The sequence below is a fragment of the Leptodactylus fuscus genome, chromosome 11 (genome assembly GCF_031893055.1).
Source record: "Leptodactylus fuscus isolate aLepFus1 chromosome 11, aLepFus1.hap2, whole genome shotgun sequence".
Lineage (NCBI taxonomy): Eukaryota > Metazoa > Chordata > Amphibia > Anura > Leptodactylidae > Leptodactylus > Leptodactylus fuscus.
In genome coordinates, this window is record NC_134275.1 from 24,090,308 (window position 1) to 24,111,384 (window position 21,077).

Below are 21,077 nucleotides of genomic sequence, written 5' to 3' on the forward strand. Positions count from 1 at the left end.
TGAATCTGGGGACAGAGATGGGAGATATGAATCTGGAAGCAGAGATGGGGGGGACATGAATCTGGGGGCAGAGATGGAGAGAACATGAATCTGGGGGCAGAGATGGGAGGACATGAATCTGGGGGCAGAGATGGAGGGACATGAATCTGGGGGAAGAGATGGAGAGGATGGCATGACACTGGAGGCAGAGATGGGGGGGACATGAATCTGGGGGCCGAGATGGAGGGGACATGAATCTGGGGGCAGAGATGGGGGGACATGAATCTGGGGGCAGAGATGGGGGACATAAATCTGGGGGCAGAGATGGGGGGGACATGAATCTGGGGGCAGAGATGGAGGGACATGAATCTGGGGACAGAGATGGAGAGGACATGAATCTGGGGGCAGAGATGGGGGGACATGAATCTGGGGGCAGAGATGGAGGGACATGAATCTGGGGACAGAGATGGAGGGATATGAATCTGGGGACAGAGATGGAGAGGACATGAATCTGGGGGCAGAGATGGAGAGGACATGAATCTGGGGGCAGAGATGGGGGGGCATGAATCTGGGGGCAGAGATGGGGGGGACATTAATCTGGGGACAGAGATGGGGATATGAATCTGGGAGCAGAGATGGGGGGGACATGAATCTGGGGGCAGAGATGGAGAGGACATGAATCTGGGGGCAGAGATGGGAGGACATGAATCTGGGGGCAGAGATGGGGTGGACATGAATCTGGGGACAGAGATGGGAGATATGAATCTGGAAGCAGAGATGGGGGGGACATGAATCTGGGGGCAGAGATGGAGAGAACATGAATCTGGGGGCAGAGATGGGAGGACATGAATCTGGGGGCAGAGATGGAGGGACATGAATCTGGGGGAAGAGATGGAGAGGATGGCATGACACTGGAGGCAGAGATGGGGGGGACATGAATCTGGGGGCCGAGATGGAGGGGACATGAATCTGGGGGCAGAGATGGGGGGACATGAATCTGGGGGCAGAGATGGGGGGACATGAATCTGGGGGCAGAGATGGGAGGGGGACATGAATCTGGGGGCAGAGATGGAGGGACATGAATCTGGGGGAAGAGATGGAGAGGACGGCATGACACTGGGGGCAGAGATGGGGGGGGCATGAATCTGGGGGCCGAGATGGGAGGGGGACATGAATCTGGGGGCAGAGATGGGAGGACATGAATCTGGGGGCAGAGATGGGGGGGACATGAATCTGGGGGCAGAGATGGGGGGCATGAATCTGGGGGCAGAGATGGGGGACATGAATCTGGGGGCAGAGATGTGGGGACATGAATCTGGGGGCAGAGATGGAGGGACATGAATCTGGGGGCAGAGATGGGGGGACATGAATCTGGGGCAGAGATGTGGGGACATGAATCTGGGGGCAGAGATGGGGGGGACATGAATCTGGGGACAGAGATGGGGGACATGAATCTGGGTGCAGAGATGGAGGGGACATGAATCTGGGGGCAGAGATGGAGGGGACATGAATCTGGGGGCAGAGATGGGGGGACATTAATCTGGGGGCAGAGATGGGGGGGCATGAATCTGGGGGCAGAGATGGGGGCATGAATCTGGGGGCAGAGATGGGGGGGACATTAATCTGGGGACAGAGATGGGGGATATGAATCTGGGAGCAGAGATGGGGGGGACATGAATCTGGGGCAGAGATGGAGAGGACATGAATCTGGGGGCAGAGATGGGAGGACATGAATCTGGGGGCAGAGATGGGGGGACATGAATCTGGGGGCAGAGATGGGGGGAATGAATCTGGGGGCAGAGATGGGGGACATGAATCTGGGGGCAGAGATGTGGGGACATGAATCTGGGGGCAGAGATGGAGGGACATGAATCTGGGGGCAGAGATGGGGGGACATGAATCTGGGGCAGAGATGTGGGGACATGAATCTGGGGGCAGAGATGGGGGGGACATGAATCTGGGGACAGAGATGGGGGACATGAATCTGGGTGCAGAGATGGAGGGGACATGAATCTGGGGGCAGAGATGGGGGGGACATGAATCTGGGGGCAGAGATGGGGGGGCATGAATCTGGGGGCAGAGATGGGGGCATGAATCTGGGGGCAGAGATGGGGGGCATGAATCTGGGGGCAGAGATGGGGGGACATGAATCTGGGGGCAGAGATGGAGGGACATGAATCTGGGGACAGAGATGGAGGGATATGAATCTGGGGACAGAGATGGAGAGGACATGAATCTGGGGGCAGAGATGGAGAGGACATGAATCTGGGGGCAGAGATGGGGGGGCATGAATCTGGGGGCAGAGATGGGGGGGACATTAATCTGGGGACAGAGATGGGGATATGAATCTGGGAGCAGAGATGGGGGGGACATGAATCTGGGGGCAGAGATGGAGAGGACATGAATCTGGGGGCAGAGATGGGAGGACATGAATCTGGGGGCAGAGATGGGGTGGACATGAATCTGGGGACAGAGATGGGAGATATGAATCTGGAAGCAGAGATGGGGGGGGACATGAATCTGGGGGCAGAGATGGAGAGAACATGAATCTGGGGGCAGAGATGGGAGGACATGAATCTGGGGGCAGAGATGGAGGGACATGAATCTGGGGGAAGAGATGGAGAGGATGGCATGACACTGGAGGCAGAGATGGGGGGGACATGAATCTGGGGGCCGAGATGGAGGGGACATGAATCTGGGGGCAGAGATGGGGGGACATGAATCTGGGGGCAGAGATGGGGGACATAAATCTGGGGGCAGAGATGGGGGGGACATGAATCTGGGGGCAGAGATGGAGGGACATGAATCTGGGGACAGAGATGGAGAGGACATGAATCTGGGGGCAGAGATGGGGGGACATGAATCTGGGGGCAGAGATGGAGGGACATGAATCTGGGGACAGAGATGGAGGGATATGAATCTGGGGACAGAGATGGAGAGGACATGAATCTGGGGGCAGAGATGGAGAGGACATGAATCTGGGGCAGAGATGGGGTGGCATGAATCTGGGGGCAGAGATGGGGGGGACATTAATCTGGGGACAGAGATGGGGATATGAATCTGGGAGCAGAGATGGGGGGGACATGAATCTGGGGGCAGAGATGGAGAGGACATGAATCTGGGGGCAGAGATGGGAGGACATGAATCTGGAGGCAGAGATGGGGTGGACATGAATCTGAGGACAGAGATGGGAGATATGAATCTGGAAGCAGAGATGGGGGGGACATGAATCTGGGGGCAGAGATGGAGGGACATGAATCTGGGGGAAGAGATGGAGAGGATGGCATGACACTGGAGGCAGAGATGGGGGGGACATGAATCTGGGGGCCGAGATGGAGGGGACATGAATCTGGGGGCAGAGATGGGGGGACATGAATCTGGGGGCAGAGATGGGGGGACATGAATCTGGGGGCAGAGATGGGAGGGGGACATGAATCTGGGGGCAGAGATGGAGGGACATGAATCTGGGGGAAGAGATGGAGAGGACGGCATGACACTGGGGGCAGAGATGGGGGGGGCATGAATCTGGGGGCCGAGATGGGAGGGGGACATGATTCTGGGGGGCAGAGATGGGAGGACATGAATCTGGGGGCAGAGATGGGGGGGACATGAATCTGGGGGCAGAGATGGGGGGCATGAATCTGGGGGCAGAGATGGGGGACATGAATCTGGGGGCAGAGATGTGGGGACATGAATCTGGGGGCAGAGATGGAGGGACATGAATCTGGGGGCAGAGATGGGGGGACATGAATCTGGGGCAGAGATGTGGGGACATGAATCTGGGGGCAGAGATGGGGGGGACATGAATCTGGGGACAGAGATGGGGGACATGAATCTGGGTGCAGAGATGGAGGGGACATGAATCTGGGGGCAGAGATGGAGGGGACATGAATCTGGGGGCAGAGATGGGGGGACATTAATCTGGGGGCAGAGATGGGGGGGCATGAATCTGGGGGCAGAGATGGGGGCATGAATCTGGGGGCAGAGATGGGGGGCATGAATCTGGGGGCAGAGATGGGGGGACATGAATCTGGGGACAGAGATGGAGGGTTATGAATCTGGGGACAGAGATGGAGAGGACATGAATCTGGGGGCAGAGATGGAGAGGACATGAATCTGGGGGCAGAGATGGGGGGGCATGAATCTGGGGGCAGAGATGGGGGGGACATTAATCTGGGGATAGAGATGGGGGATATGAATCTGGGAGCAGAGATGGGGGGGGACATGAATCTGGGGGCAGAGATGGAGAGGACATGAATCTGGGGGCAGAGATGGAGAGGACATGAATCTGGGGGCAGAGATGGGGGGGACATGAATCTGGGGGCAGAGATGGAGGGACATGAATCTGGGGGAAGAGATGGAGAGGACGGCATGACACTGGGGGCAGAGATGGGGGGGGGGGTGCATGAATCTGGGGGCCGAGATGGAGGGGACATGAATCTGGGGGCAGAGATGGGGGGACATGAATCTGGGGGCAGAGATGGGGAGACATGAATCTGGGGTTTTTGGCTGATTTGGGGTATAACAGTCCGTGGAGACAATATCTGCGAAGTGTTGGGGGATATTTTGTTATTATAAGCAAGCAAATGAATGACATTAATTAATATTCAGGGATCAACACATGCAGTTTTTAAACAGGTTGTTTTTTCAAGGCAAAGCCAGCAGTGAATATGACTAGTACATCTATGTGTTTAGATAATAACTATTAGGAACTACATGAAGTACTGCATCATCTGAAATTTCCCCACTGTGGGACTAATAAAGGATTATTAGTTTAAAAGGATTTTAAAGGATTATTAATAAAGGATTATTTTAGCTTTATCTTTCTGTCTGTATTTGAACCCTACAAATTGTACAGTGCTGCGGAATATGTTGGCGTTATATAAATAAAATTTATTATTATTTATTATCTTATCTTATCCTATCTTATCTTATCATGTGGGACGTAGTTCCCAGCTAGGACCAGAGAAAATGTAAACCGCACTTCCACTCCCATCCAGTAGAGGTCAGTGCGCTCAGCACATCAGACGGAAGTATTGTCTCCAGTCTCTTGCCGTCTGTGGCGAAAGGTTAACCCGCCAGCCCCGGAAGAAGGAGGTCCTTTCCTTTGCAGACGCAGCCATGGTGAGACTCGTTCCCTGTTATTCTCGTAACCCCATCCAGCCCCATCCTCTGTTCTGCCCTTGTTCCCGGCTCTGATTTCTTGATGGTAATGTCGTGTGAGCCGCACACTCCCGATCCCGAGCTTTATTGCTGTGGGACTCGTTTGGCAAAGAGTTAAACTTAGCCCCGGGAGGCCGGGCCGCCATTGCTGGGTCTTGTGAGGCCCTGTACGGCTGTGTGCGCCATGTAGTGAGCGCTCCTGCTCCAGCTCACACGCTGTAATGAAGGCGCTGGCCCGGGCTCTGAGCTCTGGTCAGGAGACCTGGTGTGCGGGGATCTATAGGGCGGGCTGGTGCTATGTCTGTGGCTAGTGCCGGTAGTCATGCTGCTGATAGGCATTGGCTGTGGTGGGCATGCTTTGTAGTGGGCATGCTTTGTAGTGTTTGAGCCTCCACTGAGATCCACCTTCCCTTAGTGTCTGGCTATAACAGTCCTGTGCACCTGGTTTTTATATCTGGTGAAGTCAGAGATCTAATGAGGGATATCTGCTGCCCCCATTGTAATGAGCTGGGGCTTCTGGATCTGGTGTCCATCAGAGTGTAGTTTTCTTTATTTAATCTGTTCTTAAAGTGGAACAGCCTGGACACTCCAAGTGTATGTTCTCTCATTTGTCATGTTTTTCCCCTTTTGTAGGCTCGCGGACCCAAGAAGCATTTGAAGCGCGTCGCAGCACCCAAGCATTGGATGCTGGATAAGCTGACTGGTGTCTTTGTAAGTATGCCGAAGTAGTAACCTGGTGATCTAAGATGGCACTGTACAGTATACAGCCTTCCTGTGTGTCTTGTATCTAATCTTTTGGTAATTCTTTGTAACTACAGGCACCACGTCCATCCACTGGTCCCCACAAGCTTAGGGAGTGCTTGCCCCTCATTATCTTCTTGAGGAACAGGCTGAAGTACGCCCTGACTGGAGATGAAGTGAAGAAGATTTGTATGCAACGCTTCATTAAGATTGATGGCAAGGTCCGCACAGACATTACATACCCTGCCGGTTTCATGGGTGAGTTATGGCTTACACCTCATAAGTGTTATTGGCTGCCACACTGGGACTGTAGGAAAACTGTTGGTGTGTTGAGGTCATGCTCAGTTGGTGTCTTATTACTTGTAACTTCCTGGCTTTAGATGCTGTTTTGTGAGGGTGTCAGGAAAAATGGTCAGATGCTAGACTATACCTTGCAGCGCTCCATTAGAAATGAATGGATGCACCTGGTACTTCCGCTTTGACGGCGGCCGGCCGCTTAACCCCCCGCGTGCCGGCTACGTCCATTCATTTCTATGCGAACGTGCTGTTCAGATCGGCTGATCCGAACAGTACTCGCTCATCTCTACTGCCAATGCATCAGCATTCCGTCGCGGCATCCTGCTCCATATCAGGCCACGATAAATGGGCCTAATCAGGAGGGAGTCTGGAGCTGCGGGCGGAATCCAAGTCAAGATCAACCAGGACGCTTCTTTTTTTCCCGCGTCTTGCTGCGATCTCTGCCTCTCATTGAAAACAATGGGAGGCGATTTGGGAGGAATCTGCTCTGGATTCAGGCTATCTTCCATGTGAACTGACCCTTAGGCCGGGGCCCCACAGGCCAGAAACGCCGCAATTTGGCAGCGGCGGAAATGCCGCAGTAAAAATTGCAGCGTTTTACAGTATTTTCAAAGTCGCTGCGATTTCCAAAACCATTGCGGTTTTGAAAATCGCAGCATGTCAATTATATCTATGGAAACGCCGGCAGCTTTCCCATAGATATAACTGTAACAGAAAGTCCGTGGAGGAAAACTCTGTGAACTTTCTGTTCAAAGCACTGCAGGAACCGCAATGCGTTCACGTCGTGGTTGTTCCCGCAGCACTTTAGCGCGGCGGTTCCGGCTCATGGGACCTTAGCCTTAAAGAGGCTTACATCTCAGCATCTGAGCTCAAAATTGAAAACTCTGGAATACACTTGGCTCACTGATTCTTCGCCAGACCTGGCTGTTCTATGTTATGGAGTGACCGTCACAGCTGGGGTTGGCAGTTTGCTGCTATGGAAAGCTGATATAGTATAATATATTAACCTCACGTCAATAAGGAGCCGGGTGACTATGCTTTTGCATGCTGTGTCATATGGAGCCCATTTAAATGGTTTTACCATCATCCTTGGTGAGAGTCCTTGCAGATCTGTTGGTGCTGGATGCCGAGCAGCTGCTAAAGTAAAAAAAAACCATTTAAATTGAAGGTGTGTGACCACCATTTCCTCTCTGTAGACTGAATGCTCAATAGGGACTGATGGACACTTTATGAGCTTAAGCAACAGCTTTGTACCCTGTCTTATGGAACTGCTCTAAAGTTTTCTTGCAATGCTCTGGTATCTTACAGTTTATACTGTACAGAGGTTAATTCCAAGATTCACCTTTGTGCTTTGCTTCTTTAAAGCGCAGGCAATAGATGTAGAATAGGTGCTCCAATGACTACAGTTGTCCCAAAGCATCTCGTAGTGGCATTTATAATTACTTCTCTCTCTGGTGTTTTAGAAAAGCCATTGAGTGTGTGGCTCATCACTAATATCTTTAATGTTGATGGAAAAAGGTGACGAGTGTTTGTTCCCCATTTCCTTAAAGGGATTTTCCATCCCCAAATAGTTTTCATACTAATGACCTATCCACAGGATAGTGGACAGGCAACACTTCTACTATTACATGTCCATTAACAACTTGCAGCAGCTTTTAGACTCTATGAAAGCTAGGGCTGGAAAACCTCTCTAAGTTAAGGCCTCACATTGCGGGAACGCAGCAGTTTTTTTGAATGAATGGAAAATATAAAGGAAGGTCTTAGACATTTCTATTTCATCCATTCTTGACTTTGGCTCAAAAAAACACAACAAAATCTGCAACAAAAAAAAATACTGTGTTTCCGCAACGTGGGGCCTTAGCCTTAAGTATTTAGAAGCAGCTTAGATATGTCTGTGAATTGTCTGAGTGTTAAGTACGTTTTTAATGTTTTGGTGGGTAAATGCACATCTGCCTTCTGTTCACTGACTACATATAGAGTGCCACAACATTTAGCTGCATGTCTTTTGTGTATCCCTAATCACTAATAAGTGTCACCATCCTATCTTGTTCTACAGATGTCATCAGCATTGAGAAAACTGGTGAGCACTTCCGTCTGGTATACGACACCAAGGGTAGATTTGCAGTGCACAGGATCACAGCTGAAGAGGCAAAGGTATGGAGCACCTAACTGCAGGCTCTCTTAAATAAATCTGTGTTAATTGTGTATGAGAAAGGAATGTGAGCAGTGAAACATGGTGTGGTGAATTCTAATTCACTTCAGTGGGAGCCGCTTGCTTTTTTTTTTCCTGCTAGCTAGTGGAAAAAAGAAGCGACATGACTAGAGATGAGCGAACACTATTCGAAACAGCCGTTTCAAATAGCACACTCCCATAGAAATTGAAAGGAAGCGGCCGGCACGCAGACTTTACCGCCGGCCGCTTGACACCTTCCCCCCCCTCCCTCCGCGTGATGGCTACGTCCATTCATTTCTATGGGAGCGTGCTATTCGAAACGGCTGTTTCGAATCGTGTTCGCTCATCTCTAGATATGACCTGTCTTGCCACGGATTCCTGCGGCTGAGGCTCAAGACACGTTCCTGTTTAGGCCCATTCATTCGGGCCTAGTCAGGAACGGGATGTCGCGCCAAAAAAAACACTGCAGAATACTTTTCCGCCGTGTGAAAAAGCCCTAAACATACTGAAATCTAGAATAAATTGTTCACATGTTTGTGGTCTTTATTAGAGTTCTTACAATACCAGAACTTAGACTTCACTACCAATACATGATTCTCGATACCAAAAAATACTTCACCAAAAAACACACACAAATATCCTGTTTTGTGCCAGACTGCCTTGAGGTTAATGTGAGGTATATGTTTCAGTTGCATGCTTGTGTAGCGAGCGGAGTCCCTGCAGAAACGCAGTTTTTTGTTGTTGTTATTGCAGATTTTACTGTGGTTTTTTGAGCCAAAGCCAGGAGTGGATTAAGTGGAAGAGAAAAGTATAAGAGCTTCCTATATTTTTCCAATTCCTTTTGTAGACACTCCTGACTTTGGCTTAAAAAAATGCAGGAAAATCTGCAACAAAAAAAGCTGCATTTCTGCAACGTGAGGCCTAAGGATAAGCTTCATTCAAACAGCTGTGGTCAGTCTGGGAATATGGCTATTATTACGGCTCTGCACAGACCAGGTTTCATGGATGGATCACAGGAGTCAGTCACTGAATACCTGCCTGGATCTATCAATGTACCAGGTCTGTGGCGTGGGAAATTTATTTATTTATTTTTCTACTCTAGCTTCAAAGTTTTTAACCCTACTATGGTGCAGGCTGCCAAGCTGCAGACAGTACCCTATGGGCCCGTTCACATGGCAGAAACCTTTTCTACCGCCCGACTAGCCGCGACGGGATGCAGTGCATCAGCATCCCACTCCTGAGGGAGTCTCAAGGTGCGGGAAGATAGGGCATGTCGCTTCTTTTTCCCACTAGCTGTAAAAAAAAAAAACACCGGGGGGGGGGGGGGGGAGGAGGAAGCGAGCAACTCCCATTGAAATAAATGAAAACCTTTTTTTGCAGGCAGATTCCACGTCAAAATCCGCCTGCAAAAAAACTCTGTGTCAACATGCCCTAAGAAGCAGTGTCAGACTGAGGTTCCTTGGGCCTATGACATAAAATGATTCTGCGGGCCCACCTTCCAACACCCCTAGCAAATAGACCATAGTACTATTTAAATTTGGGTGTCTCTTGCTGGACCTTCATTATGATAAAGCCAGGGCCCGCCATAGGCTCGTTTTGTCGGCCAGTCTGATACTGCTAATGAGCAACACAGTAAACTTTTTGGCTTAGGGGGTTAAGTCCAGGTCACTATGATTTTCTATGCTAGTATTTAACAAAGGGGCTCTACTGTGTAAGTAAACTTTCATATATTGTGGAATATGTGCATTTTATTATGTAATCTATATTGTGCTTATTCTTCACCCAGTTCTAGATTTTGGAGTAGGTTTCAGCAGCATTAAATTCACATTCAAAACTGTTGCTCACGGATTTGCTTTCCTGCTTCTTAGCGGGAATCTGCTGCATGTGAATATCTGTATACTGTATAAGTTGTATTTCTGTTAAATTGTCTAATGGTGCACAGTAGTGAATGCTTAGATATTGGACAGTAATTTGCACTGGCATTACACTTAAGCAAATTGTCTTATTGTGCATGTACCGTCCATACCTACTGAAATGTATTCTGTCCTCTACCTTCTCCAGTACAAGCTGTGCAAGGTGAGGAAGACCTGGGTGGGAACAAAAGGAATCCCTCACTTGGTAACCCACGATGCCCGCACCATCCGTTACCCCGACCCTCTCATTAAGGTCAATGACACTGTTCAGATTGACCTGGAAACCGGCAAGATTACAGACTTCATCAAGTTCGATACTGGTAAGTGTGTGGCCTTGACAGCAGATGTAACGTTCTCTGGGTTAAACACCTCCTTCTCCTTGGGGTATAAGCTTATTTCTTTATGTTCTGATATTCCAGCAGATTAGCAGTTTGCCGTAGTCTGCATTACTCACAAAAGGCCTTAAATAAGCTATTTTGTTGGGGGTGCTTTACTGATAGCCCCCATCTAAGGTGAGGTAATCAATTTAAAGGAGTTTTTCAAGCAAATGATATTTATAACCTATCCTTGGGATAAGTGATCAGTATCAGGGCGGCAGGAGCCTAATACCTGGACCCTTGTTGATCAGCTGTTCTCAGTAGCTACTGTATGGAGAACAGGTCTCCACGTAATTACTGCAGCTCTGTTTAAGGACATAAAGCTCGATCCTCCTGTGGATTCTTTTGCTGATTCAGAAGTAAAAACCACATCATGAGACTAATCGGCCTCGGATACAAGGACATCTGCAGGTAAAGCTGCAATAGAGAACCAAATTTGTTTTGGTTTTCTGCTTCAGATTACACAAGGCCAGAATCTAGAGAGGAATCTGATGCATAAAACTACCTCAGCCTTCTCCAAATTCTGTTGTGGGAACTTGGCTGGACAATTTATTGAAAAATAACAAACTGACTGTCAGCCCCGCTAACTAAATGTGGTTTTGTGCATGTCGGTTATATTGGTTTAGTTATTACAACGTTCATGAGGTTCCATTTACAGTTTTGGTTGCATCGACTGCATCTGAACTGAAATTATGTTTTTAATCAATTTTTATTGAAAATCTTTAATATAACAGAAAAGTAAAAAGAAGGCAAGTGGTACAAACCGAGGCCAATGACCTCTATAAATAACAGTAATACAAGCCGCCAAGTATGGGGGAAGCAATGCAGTCAAATCCACAGGTATGAGGGAATAAAAAACTGAAAAATTCGGCGAATTGTGCTAACCAGTTTCAATTGGAGAACAAAACGTGGAAGACTACAGACAGTGGGAAAACATACAGGGCAAAGGAAAAAATAGGACTAAGGGAAGGAAGGACTTCCATAAGAGGGCCAGGAGAGTAAGGGGCGATGTTGGGTCAAGAAAACAGGTCAGAGGTCTCCTGTAACTCCACCTACAGCCACTAGAGGGACCCTAATCTGGAGGAATAACGAGAGTCTACTGTCACCAGGGCCTCTCTTGCCCGGATGAGGAGAAGCTCCTGTACAAAATCCACCAGAGTCTCTTCAGACCCCAGAGTATAAGAAGCTGAGGCTCGGGGGAGGCGATCAAACAAAATTGTTTCTCTCCCCTCCTGGGCCCTACATGACTCCCTCATCTCTTTTGGTCTTCTGTCACTAGTATTGTGCCCTCTGTTCAGGTCTGCTGGGGGACCTCAACAACGGAGATCGATAATACAGTGGTTACTTACGGACACAGACAGACTCCATTGACTATAATAGAGTCTACTGTTTCCAAAGTTAAAGCTGAGGAGAGAAAATTTCTCCATGCAGATTTTTCTGCTGATTTTTGGTGGTTTCTGCAAATGAGTCTGGCACTGATGTGAACCCAGCCTTGCTGACGTCAGGGACCGCTGAGGCCTGTGATTTATACTTTAAAAGGGATGTGATCTAAATAATTGCCATTAATTGTAAAATTCCTGATTTAATTGTAATTAAGGTCATAATTACCTAGCCCTATGGGAAGGTAGCCTGTGTGAAGTCTGGATAACATGTTGTTAAAGGGAATCTTTCATTGGCTATAGTGATTTTTAACTAAGCGTATATTTGCATGGCCTTTAGAAAGGCATACCTTTTCTTCATTGATTGACACCGCCGTTTTTGAATTAGACCGCTTCTATTGATAAGCTAATTATCCAGCACTGAACACCGGAAGTCTATTCTGTTCCTTGAGCGCCATCCCTGGCTCTCACGTCCATCCTTCTTTACACATGATCACACAGGCAGTGCTCAGAGAACATAATAAAGGCTTCCATACTGGATAATCAGCATATCCATAAAAACACCAAGGCCAATGAATAAAAGGTATGTCTGCAATAGCCTTTCTAAACGCTATGCAAATATATGCTTAGTTAAAAATCACTATAGCCAATGATAGGTTCCCTTTAAAGGAAGTCTGTCTGCAATAAATTTGTGGGGGTGTGCCTTAACTTGTCGGGACTTTGGACTACAGTCTAGATTTCCAGACAAAGTACCTTCTATTTGCATATAAATACACTGGCAATTTTACCTGGAAATGAAACTCTAGCTCCATGGAACCCATAGAATCGCCTCTGCAAGGTACTGTCGTTGGACATAACCAGTTTACTGCTGACACTCCTTTTTACGTCTTACCCTCTGTCACATCAAAGATTTGTTTTGGGGTTTTTTTGGGAAATATACATGTTCTTTTTGGTGTGCTGTGTATATATTTTTCTAATTGTTGTTTTGCACTACAGGTAACCTCTGCATTGCAACTGGAGGTGCTAACTTGGGTAGAGTTGGTGTCATCACCAACCGGGAGAGGCACCCAGGTTCCTTTGATGTGGTTCACGTCAAGGATGCCAATGGAAACAGCTTCGCCACCAGGATGTCCAACATTTTTGTTATTGGCAAAGTAAGTTTTGAGCAGTTTCTTTCCCTAGTTAAATTTAATCTTTAAGCTTTTCAGTGGTGCCCCTCTGTGCCAGTGCTTCACCTTTATCATGTTGCCTATAATTTCATTACTGCGACAGTAAATCTTTCCCACTGGAATTCTCCAACACAGTTGCTGGGCAGTGAACACATCTACATTGAAATTCTATATTCTGTTATGGGCTTATTACCAGAATACCATTTTCCTTCCTACACTTCTTTCCCCTTCAATAAACATTAATTAGGATTAATCAAAGGGGTCGTCCAGTTTCAGCACGAATTGTAGATTGTATGAAAAGTTGTACAATTTTCCAATATACTTTCTCTATCAATTTCTCACTTTCTGAATCTGCTTGCTGTCGTTCATTCTTCTTTTTTCCAGTGAATATCCTTGTTACCCTTTTTTGACACAAAAATAGCATGGCATAACAGGCTGTGCCAGAAGCGATTAATTTGTCCAAGGGCTACATCTTGACTGGCATAGATTTCAGTTTTGGTGCACAGGACCCCTCAGGGTGTGCCAGGGTTATTAAGAAGCCAAGCCAAAGTTTCTGCCAGCACTCACAATATTAGGACCTGAGCACAATGTGCTTGTCATAATAAATTGTCCCCCAGCATGTTCTAAGATTGCATAGTTCACACCTTTGTTGTTGGGTTTTTTTTGTTTCATTTTTCTTATCTATATTTCTGCAAAACGATTTTTTTTTTTCAAACTGTTGATGAATGAAGCACAATAGGGAGGAAAAATAAATATGTGAACTAATTGTAAAGAAAATGTGTATATTCATATTGTGCAAACTTGCATTTTCATGCACAGTTGTGACTAAAACCCTTACTATGCCAGATCCAGTCCTGGTTCCATGTAGTTAAAGGCAGTGTTTCAAGAACTGGGAGCATCACCACAAACACGTCTAATGCTCTGTACATCTGTTATTGGATGTGCAAGTGAATATGTTCTTCTATTGGGATGGTCTAAATGCAAATGAACAGATGTCATGCACAATATCCAATGGTGACATTAATACTGGCTGTACGTGTAGGGTGTGTGCGCAATACCCATGTGTATGTACACATTCCAGTCAGTGGGAGTGACGAGGAATGCCTGCATTGATATAAGCTTCATTTAGGGAGAAAAAAAAAAATTGTAGCTTTTCTGTTACATAAAGAGAACACGTTTCATGTTGTACTTGGTTATATAGAGAGATGCCCATTAAATGACTGCAGAATGCTTGTGGCATCTTGTATCTCTGTACGGTTTTGTTTTTCCTAATGATTGATTTTTGTTTTGTTTTATAGGGTAACAAACCCTGGATTTCATTGCCACGCGGAAAGGGTATCCGCTTAACCATTGCTGAGGAGAGAGACAAGAGACTGGCAGCCAAGCAGACCAGTGGTTGAGCCCAGACAGAATGAACCTTTATTAAATAAAACCTTGTTCTGAATCCTGCTTACTGGCCTGATTTCTTCTACCATACTTTACTTATAAGCTATGCCCACATATGTGTTATGGCAGGTGTCTGTGAGTTCCTGAAACACTGGAACCCAACAAAACTATTGAAAAGTGCTAAATCCCACGTGTAGAATTTGCCTACAAACCAGCCATGAATATTACTGTTAAGGATGCTGCCCTCTAGAGGGTGGCGTACAGAGTGCACTGTTCTCCTAATTACATCCTGGAGAATAGATTTGCATATTTTTTACCCAGAATCCCTAGCGGAGCAGGAATGACTTGTAAGCCTCCGTACTGCCTATGTAGGCACACACTCTCCCTGATGTGTACGATTATCCCCTGACCCTGAAATGGCAATTTGTAAGGTAAAAATAATTGTTGGCCTGATAGAGTATGAAACAGTTATGTTAAATGCTCATAAAGAGGGCATTTTCCTGTGGGCATCTGAAGACATGACGTGATTCTGTCAGTGACTACAAAAGTGAACTTCCAGTAATACATGGCTTTCTGATAACAAGTCAAAGGACACTGTCCATCCTGGGACTGGAAACCTGGGAGGAAAAAAGGGTTTATACCCCCCTCCACACCTCAGTTCAAGTTTCCTGTCTCGGGATTGGTCCTTGGGGAGTGGTACTCCTAAATGGAGTTTTGTTTTACACCCCCACGGACTGAGGATAAGGGAGCTGAATTCACCTCCTATAGGGCATACGTTGTTTCTGTATGCAGCCCATTACCTTGGCTGTGATGATGGAGCTGTAACTGGTTGAAGTACTAGATTCTCTCCCTTGCTTTGGCGGATCAGTACAGGTCCTGGTGCCACTTGCTTCACACACCTGTAGAGCTGTCAGGTCTTCACTTGTAGCATCCAGAAGATGGAGTCTCCAGAGACTGGAGTCAGTCACTCTGGTATCTGATGTCATTTCTGATGTCTGTAGTGGGCACCGAGGAAGGGTCGGGCTTACAGCACAAAGTTAATGGCGATTTACAAATAGCCTGTGAACAGCACACATAGCCATCACATTTTTTATTTATTTATTTTTTGCCAGATGGGGGACCTAGTCGCTGCCTGTTGCATAAGAGCATCTCCTTTGCAACTCAAATGTTAGTCAAATGTCCGATGTCTTATGCACTAACCCAGTTGAAGCGCCAAGGCCTACAAGCCTGATACTGCCTGAGGGGGGATTGATTACAACGACTGAGATAGTAAAAAGTATCTTTCTATGTTCCACTTACTGGGTTTTCTTGTATTACTTATGCTTTATAGACTACTAGTAGAATACCCGCAGCTTCGTTCGCGGAAAATATTGAGATTGCTACAGTAAAAAAAAATTTCTACTTAAAACTTTTATTATTTTGGCATTTTAATAATTTGTCGTAACATTGATGTGAACAAGTTTTTTTTTCATTTCAATATTTTTATTGATTTTGTATATTCAATACATATAAACCATTACAACTATTTTTTGAACTATTTTTTAGCAAAAATTAAAATTTATGCACCTTACACAAACATAAAACATTAACACCAGAGGTGTAACTACCGGGGTAGCAGCTGCCACAGGGCCCAGGACATTAGGGGCCCGGCGATAACCAATACCGCTGCGCTTTTTTTTTTTAATAGGCCGTTACTGGCTGGAGTTACTCCAGACGGTAACAGGCCCTATTTACTTACTGGTACTGCCAACGGCCGGGATCGGTAAGTGACACCGTGGGCCCCACAAATAGTATTATTATATTTGAGGGTCTAAAAAGCCCCTTAAGTTTAATGACCGGAAGCACAGGAAAGGTAAGGGAACATAAACTGTTACTTACCTCTCTTACTTCTGGTCACGTGACGTCCCGGATGTCATTGAAGATGGCCACCATAAGCAGGAAGTACAGCGAAGCCAGAGATAGGCAAGTAACAAAGGGGGGGGGGGAGGAGGAAGAACAGGCAATGTTAAAAGTTCGCCACAGAGCCCCATCAATCCTAGTTATGCCACTGATTTATACCCAATTAACAACACAGTGCAACCCTTCCCCCCTCCCTCCAGTGTAATTTATAAGTAGTTTATGGACAAAAGAGTAAAATCGGTTTACAGTTACACAACTATTGTCGTGCTTCAGTGATGAGAGCTCCCTGTATAGTAAGCAATAATGACAATCTTACTATGAGGCAGTTTTCACCTGACCAATATTGCTGCTCAGTGAGACTGCTTGCACTCTACAGTAACACTAGAGTCTCCGGGCCGTGTATTCTACATCTCCATAGACTTCTATAGAGCCTATAACATTTGCATCTTTGTGCACGAATAAGTCTATGGAACTGCCAAATCCATGGCCTGGAGGCCCATAAAAAAAATGCTGCAGTGTGCTAGCAGCCACTAAGGATACCAGACATGTTTTGTCATTGCATACGTGCGTGTACCTGTGTGTGATCCATGTGTATGTTCATGGCATCCTACAGAAATCACTGAACTGAAACAGCCATAAAAGATACTCTGTGAACTGATAAGAACATTGCAAACTGCTGAATAGTTTATTTGTATAATAACCAATAATCTTCTTTCCCCCCTCCCTCCTACAATTCTATTCCTGAGTGTCCTCTTGTACATAAATATACATCCTTCAGAAACTGATTTTAGATATACCTGAAGAAGAAGCCGAGAGCTTCGAAACATTGTAATCTGTCATCATTGTTAGTTAGCCATTAAAAAAGGTATCAACTACTGAAGACTCTCACGTTTTTTGTATTTTTATATTTCCTACCCACTGGCTAACACGGTACAAAAACAAACATTTTCCTTATACAGGGTGGGGCAAAAGGTATGAACCGTTTTTAAAGGGATATAAAACAAAAACAATTCAACTTACAGAAATTATGTTTATATTGCTTAATTCAGTTCAGAATCTAGTTTTTTTTTTACATTAAGTTTTAAAGATCTCAGGAAGATGGCGGCCGTCAGCAGTGATACACTCTTGAAGGCGAATTCTGAAGTTTTCAACAGCTCTTCTGCACATTTGGATGGGTATTGCCGTAACTTCCTCCCTGATTCTGTCCTTAAGTTCTTCCAGGGTATGTGGATGATTTTTAATAACCTTTTCCTTTAGGTACCCCCAAAGGAAAAAGTCACAAATGCTCAAATCTGGTGAGCGCGCAGGCCACTCCACGTCACCCCTCACAGAGACGAGGCGCTGGGGGAACATTTGCCTCAATCTCGCCATTGAAATCCTAGCAGTGTGGGATGTAGCCCCGTCCTGTTGGAACCAGATGTCTCACAGATTAGTTGTTTCACTCAATTCTTCCAACTGAGGTTCAAAAAACTCTTCTAACATTGTCACATAACGCTCAGCGGTGACAGTGACGGTTCGCCCATTATCCTCAAAAAAGTATGGACCAATAATCCCAATACTGCACACCATACAGTCACTTTAGGGGAATGAAGTGGCCTCTGGTGAATTTCTCTTGGGTTTTCATTAGCCCAATAGCAAAAATTCTGCTTATTAACAGCTCCACACAGGTGGAAGTGGCCTCGTCACTGCTGAAAAATGTTGAATTTGCTGGAATTCTCTCCAACATTTCTTGGCAGCAGTTTAGACGATTTTCAAAGTCACGGGGAAACAGCTCTTGAACCACCATTATTTTGTATGGGTGAAACTGTAAATCTTTGTGCAAAATTCTCCTTAAAGATCTGCTAGACATGCCCAAAGCAACTGTATGCCTACGGGCTGAGCGCCTGGGAGACACGTCAATAGCATTTCTTACCAGGATGACATTTTGAGGTGTTCTTACTGTTCTGGGTCTTCCAATTGCCGAAGGAGTTGCTGTTGAACCAGTTTTTTTTCCAATGTCCTAGCCCAACGTCTAATTGCATTACCCCCAGGGACGTTACCCCCAACAGGGATATTGAAGTGTAGTCGGAAGGCCCTCTGTGTGGTGATAACACAATGGCCATTTTCAAAGAAACGTCCTCACAGCAAACCCACGATGCTCTCCCGTCCAAGGCATGGATGCTACTGACAACTAGACACTCCCACAACGAGGCCCCGCCCCTCTTCCCACCACCACCACAGGCTGAGCGCTAGCCGGTCAAAACCGGTTCATACCTTTTGCCCCACCCTGTACTAAGATTTCAAAGAATTGATGGCCAGATTTAAACAGATTTTGAATAACACAATTTTCTGCAGTAAATCTGTTTTATGTGAATATACACTTATTAGTCAGTGATTAAATGTTACCCCAGCTTCCTCTGTTATTCCTGAGTGATTCGTTTCTTCCATGCTTCTGGAAAATGTGTATTTGAACTTGTCTGACCCACTTGTGATGTTTAACACTTGTTGTATGGGATCCTATACAGTTCCTTACTAATAAATTGGATTATACATTTCCCTGAAGAACCTACATTCTTATGTAACATGTCACCTCTAATCTAACTACAACTGAAGCTGCTGAAAGTTGGATGAGTTCTCTTCCTGGATTTCAATGGGTTTATGGAAAATACAGAAGGTGGAGTTCAGATCATTGGGGAATTGATAATGTTTTCTGAGATTCAGCAGTTCCACCTCTTCCCAGCTCAGCCCCTCTCAAAGACAATATGCTGTCTTATGTTTACAGCAGTTATTGCCGGGACCCTGTCAGACGAGTACAGAAGGGAATTTTGTTATACGGAGAAAAGTCAAGGAGTTCCCTGAGATTTGGTCATCTCAACACGAGCTGTGTGTGCAGTAAGATTGACTGCGGGAACAACATGTATGTAAATGCTGCTTCACTCTTTACTCCGCTACACAGATTTTTCACGTTGGACATTTGTCTTTGATAACATTTCTTGATCATCCTCTGTACAGTCTTGAGTCTTATCCAGATGCCTTTTTATAAAAGATCAGTCAGGCCACAGTCCGCATGGGGAAAGGCAAAGTTTGGCTTACGGTTAATGTTTGAAAACATCAATTCCAGAAATATTGGGGCAAATGTTCTATTTCTAGATGGCTTTGGGATCATGCTAAACCTAAGTGGGCAAAGACATGCTCCAGCCTTCAACAGATCTCCGCTGCCTTGGTCTTACATTAAAGATGACATTGGATTCCCAGTATCTGATCAATCTCAAGGCTTCATATCGGGCCAGTACCTGACAATGTTACCTTCTAGCACTGTCCCAGTACGGGAATATAAAGATATATACCACCGCAGCCTTATCGCCTTACTACTTCAGCTGGCAGATTTAAGTCGCTTGTCACTGTCAATCTTCGAGGAGTTGGAAGATGAGATACTGCTATTTGATAAGCGAATTACAGAACTTCACCATCAGACTGAAGCAGTTTACTGGGAACTTTATAAAAACAGTAAGAAGGGGACAGCAGCAAAAAACGGCAGCCTTGTGCAAGGTACGTAGTGCTTTCATGACATTCACTGTTGTTGCTGTACTGTATTGGATAGGGCAATTCCCAGAAAACCCCTTTAGTTACAAAGCTTTTTGATACATAATAAATGTTAGATCAGTGTGGGTCCAACCACAGGGAACGGTTCCGGCCATCAATTTAGGGATCAGCTGCAACAGTGTAGCAAGGAGGAGTTTGCACAAAGGAATGGTTGAGCTTGTGCTCTTCTACTCCATTCAATGCTTATTGTGAGTGTTGTGTTTTGTGGTTTTCATCAGTGCCACAGACTTTGGCCCCTTGCAGATGACCGTGGTGTGGGTCAGTGTGCTATCCATGTATTTCACTGACCCATTTTTTTCTATGGGCCTGTACGCACAATCATGATTTTCACGGTCCTGTGTCCAGGCCGCATCAGATAGGACAGGTCCTATTTTGTGGCCCGTGCTTCCGTGGATCCTATTCATTTAAAGAGGACATTTCACCACCTGGGGCACATGCTAGAAAGCCAACAGTGCGCTGAATTCTGTGCCCCCGTGAAGAGCTATCGGTGCCGGGACCATAGCTTTTCACTGTCAGAAAGGCATCTATAGCGCTGTACTGTGAGAGGGGGCGTTGCTTGCTGCCCAGCGATGACGAGTGCTATCAGGAGAGGAGGAGGCGTTCCTCACCGCTCTCACAGTACAGCGCTATAGACGCTACTGTGAGGAAGGGCGTTCCTGACTGACTGTCAGAAACGTCCTTCTGACAGTGAAGAGCTACGGTCCCGACATTGATAGATCTTCACTGGGGGCACAGAACGTGAAAGCCAATTACACCACATATGCCCCAGGTGGTGCAAGGTCCTCTTTAATGAAAGGAGCCGGGGAAGTGCAGACCGTACACAGGCAGCACATGGGGACATCCATGTTCCCTGTGTGCAGCCCGTGTTTTTAATTTACGACAGGCCGGTTGCAATATGTGGCCTTCACCGTCATAGCATTTTTATATCACCTATCCAGTGGACAGATGAAGTGATTTGTCCCTTTATATTTTACCCAGTGAAATTAAATGTAATGTCCTTGTAAGTAAATTAAAATGCC

The 21,077-nt window shown here is 46.3% G+C and overlaps 2 protein-coding genes across 2 annotated transcripts in view; both read left to right on the forward strand.

Moving 5' to 3' along the window:
* The first annotated feature begins 5,049 nt into the window (after positions 1–5,049).
* On the forward strand, positions 5,050–14,640 carry RPS4X (ribosomal protein S4 X-linked). Its single transcript, XM_075259393.1, has 7 exons — positions 5,050–5,103; positions 5,776–5,853; positions 5,961–6,141; positions 8,237–8,334; positions 10,415–10,586; positions 13,019–13,176; positions 14,490–14,640. Exons 1-7 carry the CDS (start codon positions 5,101–5,103, stop codon positions 14,589–14,591), a joined length of 792 nt encoding a protein of 263 aa, XP_075115494.1. The 5' UTR covers positions 5,050–5,100; the 3' UTR covers positions 14,592–14,640.
* A 4,808-nt stretch (positions 14,641–19,448) lies between these two features.
* The window catches only part of NHSL2 (NHS like 2), a 168,009-nt gene continuing 166,380 nt past the window's right edge, over positions 19,449–21,077 (forward strand). Inside the window, exon 1 of the mRNA XM_075259356.1 lies at positions 19,449–20,004. Coding sequence (XP_075115457.1) covers positions 19,485–20,004 — 520 coding nt within the window. The 5' untranslated portion in view covers positions 19,449–19,484. The remainder of the gene's footprint in view (positions 20,005–21,077) is intronic.

Coding starts and splice junctions, on each gene's coding strand:
- RPS4X (XM_075259393.1), top strand. Junction 8,335..10,414: donor TCACAGCTGAAGAGGCAAAG/GTATGGAGCACC, acceptor TACCTTCTCCAG/TACAAGCTGTGCAAGGTGAG. Junction 10,587..13,018: donor CTTCATCAAGTTCGATACTG/GTAAGTGTGTGG, acceptor TTTGCACTACAG/GTAACCTCTGCATTGCAACT.